This window comes from Elephantulus edwardii, unplaced genomic scaffold (genome assembly GCF_000299155.1).
Source record: "Elephantulus edwardii isolate Elephantulus edwardi_28Jun2011 unplaced genomic scaffold, EleEdw1.0 scaffold00003, whole genome shotgun sequence".
Classification (NCBI taxonomy): Eukaryota; Metazoa; Chordata; class Mammalia; order Macroscelidea; family Macroscelididae; genus Elephantulus; species Elephantulus edwardii.
The window spans coordinates 27,045,635-27,068,394 of NW_006399753.1; the positions used below are offsets into that span (position 1 = coordinate 27,045,635).

General features: G+C 37.4%; 1 protein-coding gene across 1 annotated transcript in view; it reads left to right on the forward strand.

Moving 5' to 3' along the window:
* The window catches only part of GALNT3 (UDP-N-acetyl-alpha-D-galactosamine:polypeptide N-acetylgalactosaminyltransferase 3 (GalNAc-T3)), a 78,339-nt gene that overhangs the window by 16,512 nt on the left and 39,067 nt on the right, over nt 1–22,760 (forward strand). The window contains exons 2-3 of the mRNA XM_006879338.1: nt 16,478–17,101; nt 19,838–20,010. Coding sequence (XP_006879400.1) covers nt 16,587–17,101; nt 19,838–20,010 — 688 coding nt within the window. The 5' untranslated portion in view covers nt 16,478–16,586. The remainder of the gene's footprint in view (nt 1–16,477; nt 17,102–19,837; nt 20,011–22,760) is intronic.

Consider the following 22,760-nt stretch of genomic DNA (forward strand, 5'->3'; position numbering starts at 1 on the left):
TACTTAGAAATTGGAGAAAAAGAAACACATCTTTCACAGTTATTCCTGGGATCAAAAAATGCCTTTGCATTCTAGTGAAAGTAATGAAAATGATGACTTCTAACAGTCATCTAATAGATGGAATCTTAGCTCACATATGACTCACAGTTGACCCAACTGGTCTACAGACCCATCCTATCATTTTCTCTCTGGTTCCTTAATGTATAGTAGACGTGGATAACAGTTGATCCCCAGGCCCTCCACATTACGTAGTGAAGGTTATTAGATAAGTTGAAGACGTTGGAACTTTCTTACCTTTTATAAATTAGTAAATTAGAGCCAATATCTTATCACTGAGGTAATGACTGAGAATAATGCTAGTATCAAAGTTATGAAATAAGGCTTATGATATTTTTCACATCTCCTTTGATGTACTTATTTGGCTTGTCCAGAATTTGAATGCATTCCAGAGAGTGATTTTAGATTAGTAGAGTCTAAATAAGGCAGTGGCTTTAAATGTAGTTGTTGACTTAAATGTGGTGTCTTATTAAATAAGTTTTTATTCTAGCATTCAATATAAAACTGTTGCCATTTACTCCAATACCAATTTACAAGAAACACCAGGAGTCATTTACTTTAGCTAATTGTTACTGTTGTGTGCTTTCAAGTTGATCCTCTGAAAGAGTTTCAGAGGTGGTACCTCACATGGGAGGAGATTGCCCATCCTTCTCCCGCAGAGCAGCTGCGCCTTTGGGTGTTGCTGTCAGTTCACCAGCAACTTAACAGTGACACCCTGATGGGAGTAAGCACAACGGAGATACACCACTCCGGGAGAGGCTCAGAGAGTCAATACAGCTCAATTTTATTGGGATAAGCGCTGCAGTTATATACACAGGAAAACAGGATAGGGTGGTCTTAACAGATGTAGGACATGTGGATTGGTTGGGGGAACCTCAGCCTCATGTGGACCACTCCCAGCTCAACAAATGTGGCAGTCATCTTCCCAGGTGGCCAGCTTTCTCAAGCTGGTACAGCCAAACACAGTGGAGCTTTCTCTACCCTGTATTAAAGGCCATTGGGAGGCTTGCACCTGTCTGGAGCTCTGACGACCCATCCTGGCCAAAGGCACTACCTTCCCACAACATTTGGGATTATAGTGCAATTATTTACCAGAGCCTCCTCAGCTGATTAACACTAACAATAAAACTTTATAGCATTAAATCAGGGTCAGGTTGGTTCTCCTGTCATATTTTAGTAATTATACAGATGTTCTAGAAAACATCATGATGTTATTAACATCAAGTCAGAGCCAACCCATAGCTAACCCTCAGGTGAGTTTTCAGAGGCAGTTAATGACATGGGAGGAATTTGCCCATCCTTCTCCTGTGGAACAGCTGATGGACTTGAACCTCATGCTATTGGGATTGTAGTGCAGCTTCTTGTCATTGGGCCACCAGAGCTCCCTAGAAAACATCATTCTGATCTAATTATCTTCCTGGAGAAGATATAGGATATTCTTTGTCTCTAAAGGGATAAAGTTTTACACAATCACTGGAGGAGTGATTCTGCAGGAAGATAAGACATGTGACCCAAGTAATGTTAATTTAGAAAACATACTGATTTAAATTTACATTGGTCATATGTCTTATCTTCCTGTAGGAGATGCACAGTTTACATAATCACTCCTCCAGGATGTTCCACCTCATGCATTAACCTCAAAACTCAGTGGTATGTGGCCTACAAGTTTCCTTCTATTTAACACAGTTACCCAAGTTACTGCCCTGAAGCAATGCATATTATTTGGGTGGGAAAGCCTTCCATGAAACCCCAAAGATGGAAAATGAAAGTATACTTTTATGTATTATGGGTTACAAAGCAGTTAACGGCACATAACAGCCTACTGCATATACTCACAATATAGTCGTTCTTTTTTTAAAAAAAAAAGTCTTAAGCATTATATACAACAGTTAAATACTACTTTAAGCATTATGTACAACAGTTGAATGTTACTTTAACCAAAATTGACATGTAAGGTTGCTAGTTTTGAGTTTTCATCAAAGCAAGAGAAGTCTGCAGCAGATCAAGGATGGTAGCACATGCTAGCTTCATGTTCACTTTGACTTCAGGATCTCTTAAGTCTCATGGTAATTTCGAATATCTGTAGCAAAGAAAGATGCTCTATAGACCTCTGGAAAGCACCACTAAAAGAATCAGAATTACTAAAATTTTAAGTAAATCTGTGCCCTTTTCAGCTATTATTCTACATGTGAGTGAGAAAGTGTGACTTGCTACAAAGTAGCAACTGAATGAATATGGAAGAGACATCAGATGTGTACCAAATTGGTCACCTTTTACTAGGAGGTGCTTGACCTTTGGATGTGTACCAAAGTGTTCATCTTTAACTGAGCGTTTGACCTTAAATTTGGCCATCTACAGCTATAATCTCTCATCTAGTGGAAAGCAGAGACAGCGGGCAGATTTGAAAAGCACGAGGATGAGCAGGTAGCCTGACTGCAGCCATTATGCCTCCAGCCATACTTGGAAGCTCTTTCCACCCCTAGGAAGGACAGACTCTTCCACTTTGCATCTCTTCTGCCCTCACCTAGTTCAGTGACCTACGACCTCTCTGTAAACAGCTTCTTTTGACGTCGAGAGGGAAGGTTTCTAACAAAACCCTTCAGTGAGTCACCTCGTGAATTTTCTACCATTATTGTTAAGTTTCATGGTCGGTTTTGACTCATGAATAACAGATCTGAACCTTGCCCTGTCTTACATCATCCTCACCATCGTGGCTGTGCTTGAACCCGTTGTTACAGTCTCTGTCAATTAATCTTTTTGGTCATCTTCCTTTTTCTCTCTCAGACTCCACATTTCTCAACTTGTAGCCCTGCTACTCCCTAAATGTGGTTGTTAAGAGATGTCTCCAGTCCTCTCCATAATAGTGAGTTCTGCCTCCTTTTAAGTAAGACTAACAAAGGAGGAGGCTATAGTTGTCTGTACAAGTAAAGAGAGAGTTATTTATTAATAGGGACAAGTATTTTGTAAAGGGAGAGTTGGAGGACTAATGCGCCTCTAGCCTATGGCTTGTTTTACAGTAGATGCTAGTATATTTTTAACGGCTCTGGAGCAAGGATGTTGTGTTTATTCATGGGGAGGGTGGAGTTTAAAGCCTTTAATAAGGATTGCATTACAACATCAAGAAGACAGAATCATCCCCACTGGGCTGATAGGCAACGTCAACATGAATGGAGAAAAGATTAAAATTGTCAACAATTCCATAATCAACACCCCTGGGACCAGCAGTCAAGAAATAAAATGATGTATTGCATTGGGAAAAATCTGTTGTCAGGGATCTATCTCTCCAAAGTACTGAGGAGCAATGATGTTCATTTAAAGACCAAGACACGCCTGATTCAGGTCCTGGTCTTTCCAATCACTTGCTGTGCATCTGAGAGCCAGCCAGTAAATAAGGATGATAGAAGAATTGATGCTTTTGATTTGTGGTGTTGGAGAAGCGTACTGAGTATCCCATGGACTGCCAAAAGAACAAACATATGTCTTGGAGAAAGTACAGCCACAGTGCATCTCAGAAGCAAGGATGATGAAGCTTCATCTCATATTTTGGATACGTTTAAGAAGAGCTATTCCTTGGAGAGAGTTAACATTCTTTGAAAGGTGGAGGGTCAGTGAAAGAGAGGAAAGACCCTCACCAAAGTGGACTCATACGATAAAGTGACTGCACCAGTGGGCTGAGTATGTAGAAGTGATGACAGCACAAGATAGGATAGACATCAGATATATTGTTTATAGGGCTTTTGTTCAGAGTCCTTGACAACTTTTCTTTTACTTTTCCATAATTTTTGACTCATGTACTTATAACTTGTTAGTTAAATTTGTGTCTTCTAGGTTGCAACACCCCCATGATACATCTTCAAGGATATGAACATGTACAGCTAAGCACAATTAATAACAGTGCATCTAAATTCCAAAATCAATCTCCATAATAGTCTATGTGTTTCCTGCTGCCAAAGGGGCCCTTTAGAGTAGTGGGAGAAGATCTTCACCCTGAAACCCACAGCGTCCCTTTTCAGTAGGAAGTAGCTAAGAGAATACGCCATCCACTTTTCCTTATGAATCAGGGTGAAGTCTCTCTCAGGGAGGAGTGATAGGGAATGGCAAAGGACACACTGACAAAGGAGATTAATCAGAACTGGCTTTGACAAGCACTGTGACAATTGGACAATTAAAACAGACATTCGGATGGCGGCGGGGGAAGAACAAACTGGGGAGGAGGGTGGAGAAAATAGTGCAACAATGAATGAATGAAAACCCAAAATCTCTGTAAATGTTCATTAAAACTAATAAAATTTAATAATAATAATTAAAAAAAGGTCAAGATCATCATGTTTATTTATGAAGGATTTGGGGTCATCTGGGATTGGTTCATGTCGGAGGAACTAGGATAATGAAACACACAGTTGTGCTTTCAAGGTAGGGGTCTTTGTGGGAGTGTTTGCACCTGATTAAGGTACCTGAATGTATCCAGGGTCCAGACTCATGTGCCTGTTGTTTTAAAGATAGCCATCTCCAGATGAGTCACATAGTTATCATGAAACAAGATGATTGCTACATAGATGGTCATGCAGGAGTCACTCATACGTCACCTGAAATCTCTTAGCAGAATTAAGAGGCAACACCTGGGGGTGCCTGTGCTACTGCTACTTTAAGGTATGCTGTTGTCTTGTAATACCTGCATCAACTGAATGCTGGCATTTCTGATCTGAATTACCTCAAGGAAAATACTTTTCTTTAGTACATCATTTAAAGAGGGGAAAGGGGTGAGAAAATAAGAGTATGAGTCAGACCAAACCTAGCAGTAACCCAGTTAAAGTTTGAAACAGTGAACATTTTCCTCTTCATTCCGTGAAAAGGTCCTTGACTTCAAGTGAGGATGTTCTTTTGTTATGCTAATAGAAAGGAAGGATGCTCACCTAGATTACAGGGTGGAGGGAGTTAAAGGAGTTAAACTTGATAAAGAGGCTCTCCTCAAAACTCTACCCCTAGACTAAAAAAGTCTGTTCTCCATGGAGAAGCTGTGGCATATTCATAAAATGGAATACTATGCTCTATTGAAAAACAAGGAACTCATGAAATATTATACAAATTGGGTGACCCTGCAGGACATTATGCTGAGTTAAATATCTCAGTCACAGAGGGACAAATACTGCATAATATCACTGTTGTAAAGCAGGACTTACATCGGGCTTGGGGAGAAATCTATGTAAAGAGGGGATGAATAATACATACTGTGTTGAAAGGAATATATAGGTATAATTTTCATGGCAAGAGTCCAGAATGATAGCTGCATAGGGGAGTGGACTGTATAATAATGGAAGTATTTTTTTTTTCTTTGTTTTACTTTTCAAAGAGAAAAACCAACTGGGGGGAGGGGTGGGCAGGGAAGAAAATGTGCAACAATGAATGAATGGAAATCCAAAGTCTCTATGAACTTTCATTAAAATTTCAATTAAAAAAATTACTAAAGAACCATTAGGGACTTGTTTATTATTGCTTTCTTGCTTAAGGCTGTGTCTTTGGGAGCTAAAACCATGTCTGGCGTCAGCTCTAGTGTGGGCACTTATCTTAACCCTAGGGGTCATAGCTGCCCCTTATATTTACTACTCTTACTTTCCAATTCTGTTACTCTGCTCCTGTCCCTATGCTTGTTTGTAATAACCTTTCTTTGAGAAAAACGATGAGGTTTCTGTCTTCTAATTAAAAAATGGTCAACTATGTTTACTAAGTAGATTGTTGAAGGGACATTTTTTAAAAATGCAGAGCATCTGGCTGTGGACTGATCAGTTAAGTGATTAGTGTGTGGAACCATCCAATTATCCCTCAAGCTTCTGTTCTCTTCAGAATATATAAATAGTCTGTATGCATAGTTCATAGAGTTGTGAAATTCATTCCAAGGTGCAGATGTGGGACCCATGTGAAGTTCCATTTTCACTTGTTTGCTCTAAGCTCTAACAGATAGAGTTAACTGCCTGCCTGCCTTGACCTTCTCGTTAATTAAAACCTGTCTCACACAGTTGCCTCTGATTAAATCTGTCACTCCTGGTCTTTTTCTCATAACCTGCAGACATCTTTGTTCAGAAAGTTGTCCTGCACTGTGACAATTGCATGCAGTTACTTTTCAGTGATGATATTTTCCAGGTACCCAGAGCAACTCTGCTTGACCTTTAGATGAGGACTTTAAGTGTGTCTGGCCTTCTACTGTGGCTGTCTCAGTGCAGTTTGCTTTTTGCACGAGTGTTTGTCTCTTGCCACATGTCCTCAAGCCATCATTCTGCTCTGAAGAACTGCTGACAAGGTTGTGAACATGGACTTAAACATAATCAAAAGTAATCATTGTAGCAAATTACCATAAAGTTAAATTCCACCAATAAATAAAAGCAGAAACTACTTCTGGCACTTCTTCATTCTCTGACATTTTCACCCATGGTTGCGGAGAACTTATAATATTTCTGCCTGAGCACGTAAGGATTTATTGTCAGGGCAAAGTTTTTAAAATTCTTTTAGAAAATCCAAATGATAATATCTGATAAATCAAATGATATTGCACAATAGTCTTCTTCATCTATGACCTACACTAGTATTTTTGGATAGAACTATGCTCTTCCTTGCTAAGTGTGGTTGCATGCTTAACTGTCTATAGCCATGCTTTAGTCACATGAAGTCTCATATACCAGTTGGGATTTGTGCCCATTAAATTCAACTGGAACCAGACCCGAAATGCCTGGAATTGTGACGTTCACTCCCACAAAGAAGTGCTGATGGCTCACTTAGCTGCTAACAAGAAGGATTGCAGGTATGATTCCCAAGAGCTGCTCTGTAGGTGAGAAAACCAGTGGTCTCTTCCCTTAAAAATTGCAGCTTAGGTCATCTGATGGAGGAGTGCTTTAGGTTGTTATGAGCAAAACAGACTATACTACTCACACCACAAAATATAAAACATTGAGACAGTGCAGGAACAAGGGATGGAAAGAAAAGCTATCATTTCATCATATTAAATGTTACTTTTATATGTATTTACAAAGTTTTGCTTTTCACTATATTGGAGAATTGCTTCATTTGGAAATTTTAAATTAAACTAACAATCTAGCATTTTTTCAGTGTGTACTTTACTACCTTAAAAAGGCAAGAATGGCTATAAAGATGGTTTTGACTTCATGTTCTTTGCTTTTGAATAAAATCTTTAAGTAACGTGATCTCCAGGCAAGTGTGAGGAGTACCAGTCTAAACAACTAGAAGCCCCAGCTATGTAAAGTATTTAAATTAGTAAGATTTTTAAATATACAGGTGTATTTAAACAGATTTATTTTAGCTAAGTTTTGTAGTCTATTACAATTATATCTGTATTGTTAATCTTTCATTTTTGTATGTTAGTTTATTTACTATTGACGATTCTTACATATAGGTACATATAGGTTAATATTAATGACCAGCTAGATGGTCTCTGAAATGTAATTAATCTGAAAAAGTCAAGAATTTAGAGTGTAGAAGGTTTCTGAATTTTAATTAACTTTCTTTTAGTTTTTAAAAACTATTTCCTTGTATACCTTTCTCTGCCTCTGTAAATATAATCCTTTGTGATTAAAATGCGATCATTTTTAGGTAGATAGATTTTAAAGGCTTTTAGAATTTATGATGAACATTTTTATCTTAGTTTAACCTTTATCAAATTTTTAACCTTTTGGGATTGCAGCACAGCTTCTTACCACCCAAAGAACATTTCTGTCAACTTTTTGTAGCATGCAGTAACTTGTATCTTGAATTCTTTTCCCCTATTGCATTTTCAGTTTTCTAGTTCCATTTAAATGTTGACTGTAAGATAGATTTGATTTATTTTATTAAATAAAGTTTTTCAATTAGTATTGCCCTGGGATATAACATTATTCTTAGCAGAGATTAAGAATCCTCATTCTCATTTATTCATGCATTTGTGAGATTTTTTAAAGTGTTGTTTTTGTTGTTACATGCCATTGAGTTGACTGATTTATAGAAACCCTTTGAACAATAGACCTGAACCTTGCTCTTTCCTGGCATCATCTTCCCTGTCTCTAATATGTTCCATCTCATTGTTACAGTCACTGTGTCAAACCATCTTGTTGGGGTCTTCCTCCCTTTCTCTGCCCTTTCACTGTTCTCAGCATGATGTCTTTTTCAAGGATTATCCCCCTCCTGACAGCATGCCTAAAGTATGTGAGACAAATTTCACCATCCCTGCCCCAAAGGAACATCTTGGTTGCACTTCCTCCAAGACAAACTTGTTGGTTTTTTTGGCAGTCAGTAAGGTACTCAATACTCCAACTCTTACTCTGTCATCCTTATTCATTGTCCTACTTTAGAAACTGTAGAAGCAGTTGAAAATACTATGGCTTGGATTTGGTATACCTTCATCTTTAAACTGACATCCTTGCTCTTTAGTACTTTGGAGCAATCCTTGACAGCAGATTTATTCAGTGTAATACATCTTCTGATTTCTTTGCTACCATGGGTATTGTACTGATTGTGGATCCAAGTAAAATGAAGTTGTTGACAGATTCAATCTTTTTCCATTTTTCAGGAAAATATCCATTTTTCAGGAAAATATGACTCATTCTTGTTTGGACTTTTACCCTAACAAATTGTGGGTATTCTTGAGAAGAGTAAGAATCCCAGGACACTTGATTGTGCCTTTGTGAAACCTAAGCTTACACCAGATGACAGTTGTCAGATCAGAGCAAGGAAACACTCCATGGTTCAAAATTAGGAAAGGATTCATCCTATCTCCATACCTTTTCAGTGCATATGTGGAACAGAACATTTGAGAGGCTAGACTTTATGAGGAGGAGTGTGGCATCATGATTGGAAGAAGACTCATCAGCAACCTGTATTGTGCAGATGATACAACCTTGCTTGTTTAAACTGAGGAGGACCTGAGGTGTTTGCAAGACTGTAGTTTTCAATATGGCTTGAAGCTTAATATCAAGAAGATAAAGATTCACACCATTGGGCCACTTGGCAGCCATGATGGAGAAGAGATTGAGGTTGTTAACCAATTCAGCTTGCTTGGCTCCACCATCAACAGCCTTGATATCAGCAGTAAGAAAATAAAAAGTTTCCTGACAGTGATCTCTCCAAAGTGCTGAAGAGTACTGATGTTAGTCTGGAGACGAAGGTGTGCCTGAACTGTGCCATGGTCTTTGCAATTACTTTCTATGCATCAGAGAACTGGACAGTGACTAAGGATGGTAAATGAAGAATTGATGCCTTTGAGTTGTGGTGCTGGTGAAGAGTACTGAACATACATACTATGGACCACCAGGAGAATAAATAGGTCAATCTTGGAGAGGATAAAACTAAGTTTCTCCGTGGAGGCAAGAATTGTGAAGCTCCATCTCACATATTTTGGGTACGTGGCCAGGAGGGATCAATCCTTAGGGAAGAACATCATGTTTGAAAGGGTGGAGGGACATTGAAGGAGAGGAAGACCCTGGATGAGATAGATTGATACGATAATTGGGGCAGTAGAATTAGGTATGTGGGAGTCAGCGAGACTGGCTCAGGATAGGGCCAGTTTCAAAGCTGTGGTATGCCATGTAGATTGCTGTGAGTCACAGGTGATGCAACGACACATAACATTCTTGGCTAAATAACTTTTGCTTAATTTACAAGAGAAAACTATTTTAAAATTATTGCCTTTAGGCTATTATTATTATTACTACTATTTAAGTGTATCAAGTGGGAATTGACTCAGCTGCTTCTTCATCAGGTTATCAGAGGCAGTAATTCTCACAGGAGGAGATTGCTTGTCATTCTCACTCAGAGCAGCTGATAGATTCAAATTGAGAGCCTTTGGGTTGGCAGCTTAACTCCATAACACTACACTACAAATGGTTGGCACTGAGGAAATAGTGTACTTTTCCTTATCAGTAGTTAGATTTGTGATCTAGGCTTTTATTAAACTTTTCATTATTATTTTCTGTACCCATTGAACAGCAAAAGCGAAAGCAATTCTCTGGCTCTTCCCCTAGACCAATTAAATCCAGCTCGCTAGAAGGTTATTTCTAAAGAGCTTTTCAATAGTGTATATCCTGAGTTGAGTATTACTGATGGAGATTCTTGATCTTGAGTGCAATTTAGCATGATGTAAGCCTCTTATTACACATTAGTGTCAGAGGACAGAAAGTCACATGAACACCTCTGGCTAAGCTGTGCTTTAAATGATTAACAATAGGAGGACTTTTCCCTTTGGAGATAACCTGCAAAGAGCAAAGCATCTTCTTCCTGCTTCTAGGCTCGGTTACTAAAAGGTTCTTAGCCTCTTAATTCATTTACTTCATCCTAAAACCTCTATTTTAAAAAGAAAACCAAAACCTAGTCTTAATTTCAGAATATTCTGGAGGTCTGGTAGCCTAGTAGTAAGATATTGTACTGGAAAACCATAGGTAATTTTTTATTATGTGCCATTGAGTTGCCTGTAACTCATAGCTCATGTTGTTGTTGTGTGCTGTCGAGTCGCCTGCGATTCATAGCCTGTATGTACAATAGCTCTGAAGCCTGCCTTGTCCTAAGCCAGCCTCATTGACTCGGACACACCTACTATCATTGCCCTAGTCACTGTATCAGTCCATCTCAACTGGTGTCTTCCTCTCCTGCACTGTCCCTCTACCCTTCTGAGCATGATGTCCTTCTCCAAGGACTGGTACCTCCTGGAAACATGCCCAAAGTATCTGAGATGCAGCTTTTAAATAATTGCCTCCAAGGAGAAACTTGGGTTCACTCTCTCCAAAGCAGACCTATTTTGTTTTCTTGGCAGTTTATGGTATGTTCAAGACTCTTCTCTAGCACCACAACTCAAAGGCGTTGATTCTTCTATCATCCTTAGTCATCTAGCTCACTGATGCACAGCAAATAATTGCTAAGATCAGGTACACCTTGGTCTCTAGATTTACATTGCAGCTCCTCAGTACTCTGGAGAGGTGCCTGACGGCAGGTTTATCTAATACAATTCTTCTTTTGATTTTCTGACTGCTGGTGCCAACAGTGTTGATTGTGGAACCAAGCAAACCGATATTATTAACAATATCAATCTCTTGTTCATCTATCATGTTGCTACCAGTGGTGAAAATCTTTGTCTTCTTGATGTTGAGATTCAATCCATATTGAAGACTGCAGTCCTTGACCTTCTGCAGCAAGTGTTTCAGGTCGTCCTCAGTTGCAGCAAGCAAGGTTGTGTCATCTGCGTAATGCATGTTGTTGATGAGATTTCCTCCAATTCTGGTGCCATATTCCTCTTCATAAAATCCAGCCTTCTGAATGATCCTGTTCTAGATACAGATTAAAAAGGTGTGGCGACAGGATGTATCCCTAATGTGTACCTTTCCTGATTTTGAACCATGCAGTATTTTCTTGTTCTATTTTGAGGACTACTTCCTGGACCAAGTATAGATTTCACAAGAGCACAATCAAGTGTGCTGAGATTCCCCTTCTTCTCAAGATTAACCACAATTTATTAAAATCCACACAGTCAAATGCCTTTGCTTAGTCAATTGAAACACATATACATTCTTCTGGTACCGGTTTCAGCTAAGATCCGTGTAACATTGGCTATAAAGCCCATTGTGCAAGGCCTCTTCTAAATTCAGCTTGCATATCTGACAGTTCTCTGTTGATTTATTGTTCCAGTTGATTTTTGGATTATCTTCAGCAGAGTCTTGCTTGCGTGTGATTTGTTGTTTGTTGTTGTTATGTGCCATTGACTAGTTTGTGACTCATAGCGACCCTATGTACAAGCCTTAAACCCTGCTCTATGCTGTGCCAATCGCATGGCCTCTGACACACCCATCCCAATTACCCCAGTCACTGAATCAATCCACCTCTTAGAGGTGGTGTGTGATAATTTCCACACTCTGTCATATCATGCACTTACTGTCCACCAGCTGTTATAAGGGAGAAAGATGAGCAATCTCCTCCGGTGTGATTAACTGCTTCTCAAAGCCTGCTAGATGGTCAGCTATGGGTTCATTCCAACTCAACAGTACATGACATCAGGTTTGCATAAGCCAATTTGGACTTCTATTCCACCCCCTGTCCCCCAGGCTTTCTTTATCCTTTTATGTGTAGGGTATCAGTTCTTCATTCTTAAAAACTGTATTTTGGATACTTTTTTGTTAAAAAAAATTGCAGAATTTTACATCAAACCTTGAATTTAAATGTCTGTTCTGTTATTTTATGCTAAATGCTGGGACCAAACACTTGTCCTATTTGACTATTAGTGTATTAGAATAATATAATCACAAGATTTCTGGAAGTTTAAGTTAAGTTTAACATTAATATGTGTTATAGTACCAGAGATCGACATTCAATGAGTTAGTATTTTTTTGTTATTTCTCATAATAAAGGAAATCTTGATTTTCTTCCACTTTTCAAGTCCACAGACATTTATTGGATAGGTCTTTATTATGTGAAAAGTCATGGTGGCAAAGTAGTTAGGTGCTTGGCTACCAATCAAAAGGTTCATGGTTCAAATCTACCAGCTATTCTACAAGCAGAAGATGAGATAGCTGGTTTCAGTAAAGATTATGATCTTGGAAATCTTATAGGGCAATTCTACGCTGTCCTGTAGGGTTGCTCAGGGTCAGAATCAACTCAGTGATAGTAGTTTGGGATTTTTTAAATTAGGTTTGTTTTTTTTTTTTTTAAACCTAGTTGCAGAGTAGTTAAGCACTTGACTGACAGTTACAAGATAGGAAGTTCAAACCCACCTAGTGGCTCTACAGGAAAAGAGACCTGGTGGTGATCTGTTCCTGTTCAGATTTACAGCCTTGGAAGCCTTATGGAGCAGTTGTTCTCTGTCCTGTATGGCCATTATGAGTCAGAATTGGCTCAATGGCAACAGGATTATGTGTTTTGTCACGTTACCAACATTATAGTATGTGCTTGAAAAATAACTACGAATAAAGGAAGTACTGTGTATGTCCTTCCTAAGTAATTTTCTTTTTAAAAATTCCTTTATTGTGTCTTAAACAAAAACCTACACATTGAATAAGTTCTTAGATAAATACACAAATGTACACAATGATTATACTATTGTCCTGTTGATGAAGAAATCCTCATATGTAATTTATACCCCCTCCAACAAAACCCACTCAAACAACTTTGTACTGCTTGTTAATGGCATCCTCCTTTCTCATCTCCTATCTTAACCACAAATGTGATTTTTGGGAAAACCATTAGTCCTAGAGGAATGTCTAGCTCTGCCACCTCTCCCTTACTCCTTTGTTTCCCTTGTTTTCCAGTTCCATTTATCTTTTGACTGCTGCAACTTGTCTTGGGAGTCATATTTGCATCTTAAAGTCAGCATATCCCAAACTGAACAGGTGTCCCCAGTTTGTACTCCAAATCTAGCCTTCTTCCTGTACACTCTGCCTTTGTTAATGTCATCAGTTTACTCACCCATCTCAAGTCTTTCCTCCCTCTCCCTCAGTCCCCTTATTTGGGTCTACTTCATTGACTTTCTTGGAACATTTAATCTTTCCAGTTCCTCTCATCTCTTTGGTGTTTATTACCTTTATTGTGCTGAGGAAGCAGTACTCTTTAAAATCATACTTGGCTCTGATTTTTCTTCCCGAAATTATTTAACTCTTTCTAGTCTGCTCTTTCAGGATAAGGTTGGTAAGTTTCAAATTCATCTTAATTGACTTTCTTGTCTACGTCTTCCACTTTTGCTAGACTAAAAGCTCAAATTTTTTTTTATCTTTCCCATTTGTCATTCTGTCTTTTCTCCCTCATATCTACTAGCCTAGTCATTACTTTCTTTCAAGATTCTGCATAAGAGTGACATTTCTGGAACATTTAACATTTCTCCTTACACTGCCATGTTGCTTTCGTAGACTCCTGTCAAAATACATATCACACTACTGTGTAGATGCCTTTTGACTTGCCTTATTTTAATTGAGTTCCTGTACTTGGAAGGTAACAGCTCTTTTTGATTATAGTAGTTACAGTTTAGTATAAAATTGACATAACTAATTCAACTATAATTTTGTGGTTTTGTAACTCCTTATATTAAACTTTTAATCAAATACGAATACTTACCAGGCTAAGTTAATCTATATATGACATAAGACAAATTGCATTGGAAAAGTGACCTCTCCAGAGTACTGAAAAGCAATGACGCCAATCTGGAGACTAAATTGGGCCTTATCCAGGTCATAGTCTTTGCAGTTACTCGCTATGCATCCAAACAGCTGGACAATGACTAGGAATGATAGAGCATTGATGTCTTTGATCTGTGGTGCTGGAGAAGAGTATTGAACATACCAGGGACTGCTAGGAGAACAAACAAGTTTGAACTAGAGAGGGTGAGACTAGAGTGCCTTGGAGGAAAGATTCTGAGGCTTTGTCTGACATGCTTTGGGAATTTTGCAAGGAGGGACCAATCCTAGGAGAGAGGGACATCATGTTTGGGAGGGTGGAGGGGCAGCGCAGAAGAGGAAGATTCTGGATGAGATGGATTGATTCACTGACTGGGGTATTGGGGGTACCAGAAACAATACTGTTGGCACAGGATAGAACAGAGTTCAGAGCTGTTGTAATAGGGTCATTGTAAGAGGCAGGTGACTCGATGGCACAAAACAACAACATATGAGATGAGAAAAGCACCCAGAGGAAAGCTGGAGGTCAGTCCCTTTTGTGAGAGGTGCACACTTAGATTGAGGTGTCTTTTAGAACCAATCCTTTTCCATACTAAGAAAAGATGGAGAAATCCATTTAGAAGTAAAATGTTGAATTATTCAAATGTTGAAGTATTCATATTCTGCCTATTTTGTTTATTCAATTTAAAATTTTTCCTGTTGAAAGCCAGAGGATCCATTTTAGAAAATTCATTTTTTTTATTTTAAAAACCATAATTTTGAAAGAAAAATTTAATAAAGTATCAAAGTTAATCTTCACTTTCACAAAAGATATTTTCCTTAAAATGTATTGAGTCTTTAGAGAGGAATGTCATTTCTCTGCTTCCTCTACAAATTAATTGATAGATTGTAAATATGTGTAGTGTATAATTATGTGCTAGGAACTCACTTCATATCCCTGCTCCATTTTTAAGACATTGTAAAGAAACTAGAAACTTTTGTGTAATTTCCTTTTTCTTTCTTTCACTCCTAGCAATGGACAATTTGCTTTAGTAAACTTTATAGACTTTTATAATCAGATATTGGCATTATAATTCAGTCATTTCTCCTTCTTCCCTAGGGACACTCCAGGTGAAGTTTAATGCTCTTTTCTACTTTGCTATTTGATTTTTGTGTTTGTGTGAGATACTGAAAATAGCTCTTACATAAAAACAAATTAGATGCTCTTGGTTGTCTTGTCTTAGGGGTTCACAAAATTAAGATTCACAAGTACTACTAGATGGAAAATCGTTACCTTTGTGAAAGAATGCTATTTTATTTGTTGGTAAAAACTACTGTATATATCTTAATTGGTTTAGTTAGAGTAACTGTTCATAGGTTGTAACAAACTACATTAAATCTACTATTTTAGATACAGAATCCATGGGTGGTGCAGATGGTTACGTGATCGACTATTACCTGAAGGGCTGAAGCTTTGGGTTTACCTCTAAAGCACCTAAAAGAAAGATCAGATGCTCTCCTGAAAAATCGGTCACTGAAGACGATGGAGTTGCTATTAGAATCAACTCAGTGGCAATTGGGTTGGGGGTTTTTTTGTTTGTTTTGGGTGGTTTTTTTTTTAGATGGAGGCCTGATGGTCCACTTTTCTTTATAATAAACTTAAGAGATCCTTTGATGCTTTAGTAATGAAGTATCTTCTTTTTCTAACTCAAAATATATTTGTAAAAACAATGTGTGCATATTGTGTAGTAGATATTCAGTTAACTAAGAATGTGTTTTTTTCTGGGGAGAAACCTCTAATATTTCATAGTCCCAACTGATTAATTTATGATAAGCTATAGTTACAAGCTGAGGCATGACTCACATTATGAGGATGGCACAGGATAGGGCAAGGTTTCAACCTGCTGTTCATAGCATCTCTATGAGTTGCAGTCTACCTGATGTTACCTAACAGTAGTTCCAAAAGTGTGATTTCCTTGAGAGCAAGACATCTGTGAATTCTTGTTAACCATAAGTTCTTCATTGCTATGGAATCAGAACTGACTCATAGCTGACCCTCCATTGAGTATTCAGAGGCTGCAAATTGTCTAGGAATAGATTGCCCTTATATCTCTTGTGGAGCAGCTGGTAGATTTGAACTGATGACCTTTGAGTTGGCAGTACAATTCTTTAACCCATTAGCCCACTAGAGCTCTCTGTTAACTATAGGAACACAATGCTTATAGCTTATGTTCACTAGCTTATTGAGTGAAAGCACTGAAACATGCCTAAAGGAGTGTACATCTTCTAATGTCATCTGTTATTTCTGTTTATAGGTATTCCCATTTAAAGAAACCTTCTTGCCAGCAAATCTATGATAAAAAACATAAGCAACAGGAGAGACTATAACTGTTATTTCTCAAGTGACAAGCTCTTAATGTCAGAATGGCTCACTTAAGGCGACTAGTAAAATTAAATCTTAAAAGACATTATCATAAAAAGTTTTGGAAGCTTGGAATAGTGGTTTTTTTCTTCATAATATTTTTGCTCCTAATACAAAGAGAAGTAAGTGTTCAATATTCCAAAGAAGAAGCAAGAATGGAAAGAAACATGAACAGTAAAAACAAGGTATTTGACTTAATGCTGGAAGCTGTAAACAATATTAAAGATGCAATGCCAAAAATGCAGATAGGAGCACCTGTCAAGCAAAGCGTTGATGCTGGCCAGAGACCCTGTTTACAAGGCTATTATACAGCAGCAGAATTAAAACCTCTGTTTGACCGCCCACCTCAGGATTCTAATGCACCTGGTGCTTCTGGTAAAGCGTTCCAGACAACTAACTTAAGTGCCGAAGAGCAAAAGGAAAAACAGCGCGGGGAAACGAAGCACTGTTTTAATGCTTTTGCAAGTGACCGGATCTCTTTACACCGAGACCTTGGGCCAGACACTCGACCTCCTGAGTATGTCAAAGAATATTAATGGTTTACTCTTTATCATCATCTCCTTATTCTTTAGCCACTCTGATGGGGGAACAACAACAAATACCTTTCATTTAATTTGTTTTCTTTCTTTTTTGCTTATTACTGGGGCGATATATCCTCTATGCTTGGGAAGGCAGTATAGATATGGAAAGCTGAGAAATTGGAATACTGAAATCCAAATCTATAGAACCTCAGAGACATTCTTCTCAGATGCTTTTGTTTTCTTATCTATTAAGGAGTAAATATCGAACAGTTATGGGAAATGTAAGAGGTGGAATATGTGTTCTAGTCCTTTGTGTTTTGCTCTAGTATAGAAAGATTAAAGAATATGCCAGGATATTGGAACTATCAGGTATATTTCATAGATTTACAAATTGACTCATAGACTTTGCAGCTGCTTTCAGTGCTACAATTATATATCAGAATACTTTATGTTTTGGAAGCTTTTAGGGGAGACTATTTCTATAATTACTATTTCAGCTGTGCTTCTTTGTCCAGATTTTGTTGATATTTAAGTGCTCCTTATCTATAGAGTGACCTCCCTTTAGTTAATGAGAAGCCAGCATTCCGTTATTAAATCACTTTCTTTTTTTGTCTCAAGTTTGGTCAGAAAATATTTTTATTAATATTTTCCCCTCATTTCTACTATACTGATTTTTTTGTCCTGTGTTACCCATTTTATTATGTGTGAGGTAATGTTCTTTTTGGAATAATAGGGCTAAAATATATTCCAGCATTTCAAACCATATGTACCCTTTTTTGGCTGTACAACAGAGGCAAATTATAAGCAAATTGTGCCTTCACATTTGCTTCCTGGTTTTAGCAGAATCATAGTTGGCAGTGAACCTGAACAAAAGGACTTTTATAGACTTAGTCCTATTGATTCACTCTGATTTTTCTGGATTAATAATCATTAAAACTTGCTACAACAATAAAAAGCCCTTAATGTTAAAGTTGTGTAGGTTAGATTTCTCTCATTTCTAAGACCTAAGATTGAATTGTGCAGTTTTTATATGAATGTGTGAAGATCTCTTTACATTGAGACATTAATTTCTTATGACTATCTGTAAAATAATCTTTTATAATAGGGTACAGTGCAGTTACTTTTTATGTTAATATTTATGATATTATGTCTTACTGACTTTTACGATGTCTCAAATGAAAAACAATCCACATCACAAATCAAGAAGCATGATTATTCTTGACAATCAGTGTCAGCTCAAGATGAATTGCTTTTCCAATGCTGCATTTGAGAAGTTGCAGTAATTTTCCATGTTAATCACTTAGTAACTGAAAACCCACAAATCACATTAAGATAATTTTGGATAGGAATGAGAAGGATAGATATATATAGAGTTGGTGAATGTTGAGTAGTTACTTTGAATTTTTATCAAGAAACAAGTTAGATGAAGGATTGCTAGTCTTTTTCATGCCCATTAAAAATACAGATCTAGTTATTCAAAAGCCAGATGGTCATATGACTGATAATTTAAGCATATTTCTATATGTCAGACTTTTCAAAAGGTTTGACCAGATATATATGGTCATTTTGGCAAACTGTCTCAATGCACTATTTCAGTGACATTTAAAAATAAAGCATTAGTTAAGCATGATAATATTTTCAAAATAAATGGAGTTTATTAAATCACTGAATTTTCACAGAATCTCAACAGGCTTTAAAAACCCACTAGTCAACTTTAGTCTCAAAGGCTATTCATACTCTAGTGGCTTAATATGAAAACCATTTTTATTGAGGGAATCATTGAAAAATGAATTAAAGATTAATTTATAACTAACATTTTATTGCTAACCGATAATCACAATAATCAGTCAAGAACTACTTAAGAGTTTCTCTCTGTGCCCATTAACATTTCAGACAGTGACAGAGGCTTAAAATATAAGCTGTTGTGCTTTTTTGACTGCTCAAAATATAAAAGATTTGACCTGCTTTAAATTACTGTATCTTTTCATTCCATTATGCTTTTCAGAATTTTTATTTGTGACTTTAACATGAATGTAGAGCTTTTATTTTAGATCACTAACCAAGAGATTTTTTTTTAAAAAGGAAATTTTAAATGAAAAGTCTTCTTTAATTAAACAGTATATTATTGGAGCAAAGTCTTATATGGCAAATGTAAAATGGTAAGTACTTACTAAGTATTTGCTGACTGAATCAATATCACAAGAAAATAGACTTTATGGCAAGCTATTTTTTCCCCTTTTGATTCCTGTATAGATTGAGAAAGTATTTCAATAAGCTTGGAAAATAACACATACCAGAAAAGAATTTTATCTCTAAATAAAGATGAATATTCATTTATTAAATTTACATAGTTTTTAAAGCTACAAATAAAAAATATAAGGAAAATATGGTTTTTGTATAGTTACACTTAATTTGCCCTTTTTTAACATGGTGTCTTCTATGTATTTATTCTAAATGTGCTATTTATATTTACTTTGTTATTTATCCTAAAGGTACTACTTGTAATATTTTGTTAAGAAAGCATACTGTAATCTTTGACATGTAGAATGTTTCAGTGGCCATGACTGCTGGGTAAATGATCTGCTTGTAAACGTTTCATTTTTATTTACTTGTAATTAAGATCATAATTTCCAAAGTGATACAAGTTAAATAATGGCAGTTTTACCAATGGAATAGCTGTGAAAGAAAATAATAGGATTAATAATTACAGCTCTCTTTCTTTTTTTCCCTAGATGTATTGAACAGAAATTTAAACGCTGCCCTCCCCTGCCTACTACCAGTGTCATAATAGTTTTTCACAATGAAGCATGGTCCACACTACTAAGGACTGTGCACAGTGTACTCTATTCTTCACCTGCCATATTGCTGAAGGAGATTATTTTGGTGGATGATGCTAGTGTAGATGGTAAGAAAGCACATGCCAATTATCTTGTTCCATGAGTAAATTCATGTTGTGTTTTACAAAGTCTGTTTGGTTATACCATGCTATCTGTCCACCAGCTTGGAGAGTGAATATAATAGCTTAGATTATATGTATGATGGATTACAGTAGAATTCAAGAATTCATAGAAGTGTTTTGATGTCCAGAACTGTATGAAACACCATTTTGTTAAATAGCTTTATTGATCACAATGCAGATCATTTATTGTACAGTGTAGTTGGTCAAAGCACAATTCAGGCTTTGCTTGAGTGCCTTGTCTGGTGGTGTGCACCATAGCATGTTGCGCTGAAAACCAAGTATCCACAACTATTTAAAACCACCAGCACCTCTGCAAGAGAAAGATAGGCAGTCTCCTCCAGGAAAGATTTATAGCCTCAGAAACTGATGGAGGCTCTCTATGATTTGGTTTTGATTTTACAGCAGTGAGTTTTGATCCTGCCCTGCTTTGAATCCCTACCCTGGTCTTTGTTATTGTTGTTGATTGCCTTTGAGTCAAACACAACTTCTAATGACCCTGTAAACAAAAGGCTTGAAGCCCCTCTACATCTGTCGACATTTATCAAAATTCATAGAGTTTCTGGAGGCAAGTTGTTTAGGAAGTGGATGCCGCTTGTTAAGAAATTGTATTACTTTACCTGTGTATCTTTGTTTATTTATAAAATGAAGATAATGCCTTATTTTCATCAAAACTTTTTGTAAGATACACTCTTAGCTTATAAATTATTAGAAAGGCAGAAAAAAGAAAACCAATGGGGAATTACAACCTCGCTTTTGCGAACAAAAGCAAAAACCACCAAATTCAACAATAGTCTCATTGATTCTGACTTGTAGTGTCTATTGCTGTTGTTAGGTGCCATTGAGTCGCGTTCAACTCATTGTGACCCTATGAAAAAAAAGTCTGAACCCTATTCTGTAACTATCCTCTAGTGTTGATAGGGTTTTCAAAGGTCTGTTACTTAAGAAGTGGATGCCAATCCTGCTTTCAAATCTGTCCTAGTCTAAGAGCTCTACCAAAGCCTGTCCACCATGGGTAATCCTTATGGCCTTTGACACAGTAGTGATCCAGCATTCAGTATCACAGCAACCCCAAGTTACCTCAGTACAACAAACTGATATTCAAGTGTTGTACCTTTTATAACAATGTTCTCCCCAAACACAACACCAGGCCCTGGGGCCCAACAAACTTTTCAATACAAAGGCCTACTCCCTAGGTCCTGATTATTTAAAGAAAAGGCTTCCTGCCCACAGCTGGTTGTTAACCAAATCCAAATGGCCAATCAGCTTGCACTTGATTGTTAACATAATAAAAATTACCAAACAGTTGACACCTGACTTTCAATTAAAACAGTCTACCCTCCAGAATCCAACTGCTTCCTGCTGGAGCCTCTTAGAGCCCAACCAACTTTTAAATATAAAGACCCAACCACCAGATCCTAATTGATTTAAACATGAGGCTTCCAGCCCACAGCTGATTGTTAACTAAATCCAAATGATGATTTACACCTGATTTTCAGTTACATCAAAATAACCTACTCTCCAGTATCCAGCTGCTTCCCTCTGGAGACCTATAGTGACTATGTTGTTGTTAAGTGCCATAGAGTTATAGACAACTCACAGCAACTCTATGGATGAAAGACCTGAACAATTATATTACTTTCATTGTTTCTCAAAGTTTGTAGAGTTTCTGGAAGCAAGCTATTTCGGAAGTGGGTGCCATTCCTTTTTCCAAGCTTGTTTTAATCGGGAAGCTCCACCAAACACTGTCCACCATGGGTAACTATTATCACATTTGATCTATCAGTGTCACAGTGTTTAGCATCACAGCAACCACGAGTTACCTCTGTATAGGAAATGGACAGCCCAGTGCTATACCACATAGAAGAATGTTTGACAAAAAAACAATTAAAAATAGAACAGAGTAATACTGCCCATAGGATTTCTAAGACTGTAAATCTTTATGGAAGTAGGCCACCTTATGTATGATGAATGGAAGTTTATGACAAGGGGGTTTGAACTGCCAGCCTTTTGATTCACAGCCAGATTCTTTAACCATTGCACTAACAGAGATCCTATAAGTAATGTCGTATGTGCTATTGAGTTGACTACAACTCCTAGTATTTTCACCCTATGAACAGCAGATCTGAACCTTGTCTTATTTTGTGACTACTCACCACCTTTGACACACTTGACATTGTTACAAGTAACTGTGCCAATCTATCTTGTTAAGGGTCTTTCTTCTTTACAATGACTGTCCACCTTTCCAAGCCTGATATCCTTCTCCAAGGACTGGGTATGTTGATTCAGTGACTGGGGTAATCGGGATGGGTGTGTCAGAGGCAGTGAGATTGGCACAGGATAGAGCAGGGTTTAGGGCTGTTGTACATAGGGTCACTATGAGTCACAAATGAGTCAACGGCACATAACAACAACATCAGCTGCACCTTATACTTTAAACTGACATCATTACTTGGGAGAGATTCCTGATAGCAGATTTCCCTAGTCATTTGATTTCTTGAGTACTGGTAGCAAGGGTGTTGATTGTGGATCCAAGTAAGTTGAAACCTTTGGCAACTTCAGTCTTTTTTCTGTCTATCATGATATGCCTATTGACCCAGTGAGGATTTTTGTTTTCTTAATGATAAGATGTAATCCATATTGAAAACTGCAGAAGATTGTTGTTAGGTGCCATTGAGTAAAGTACAACACATAGCAAC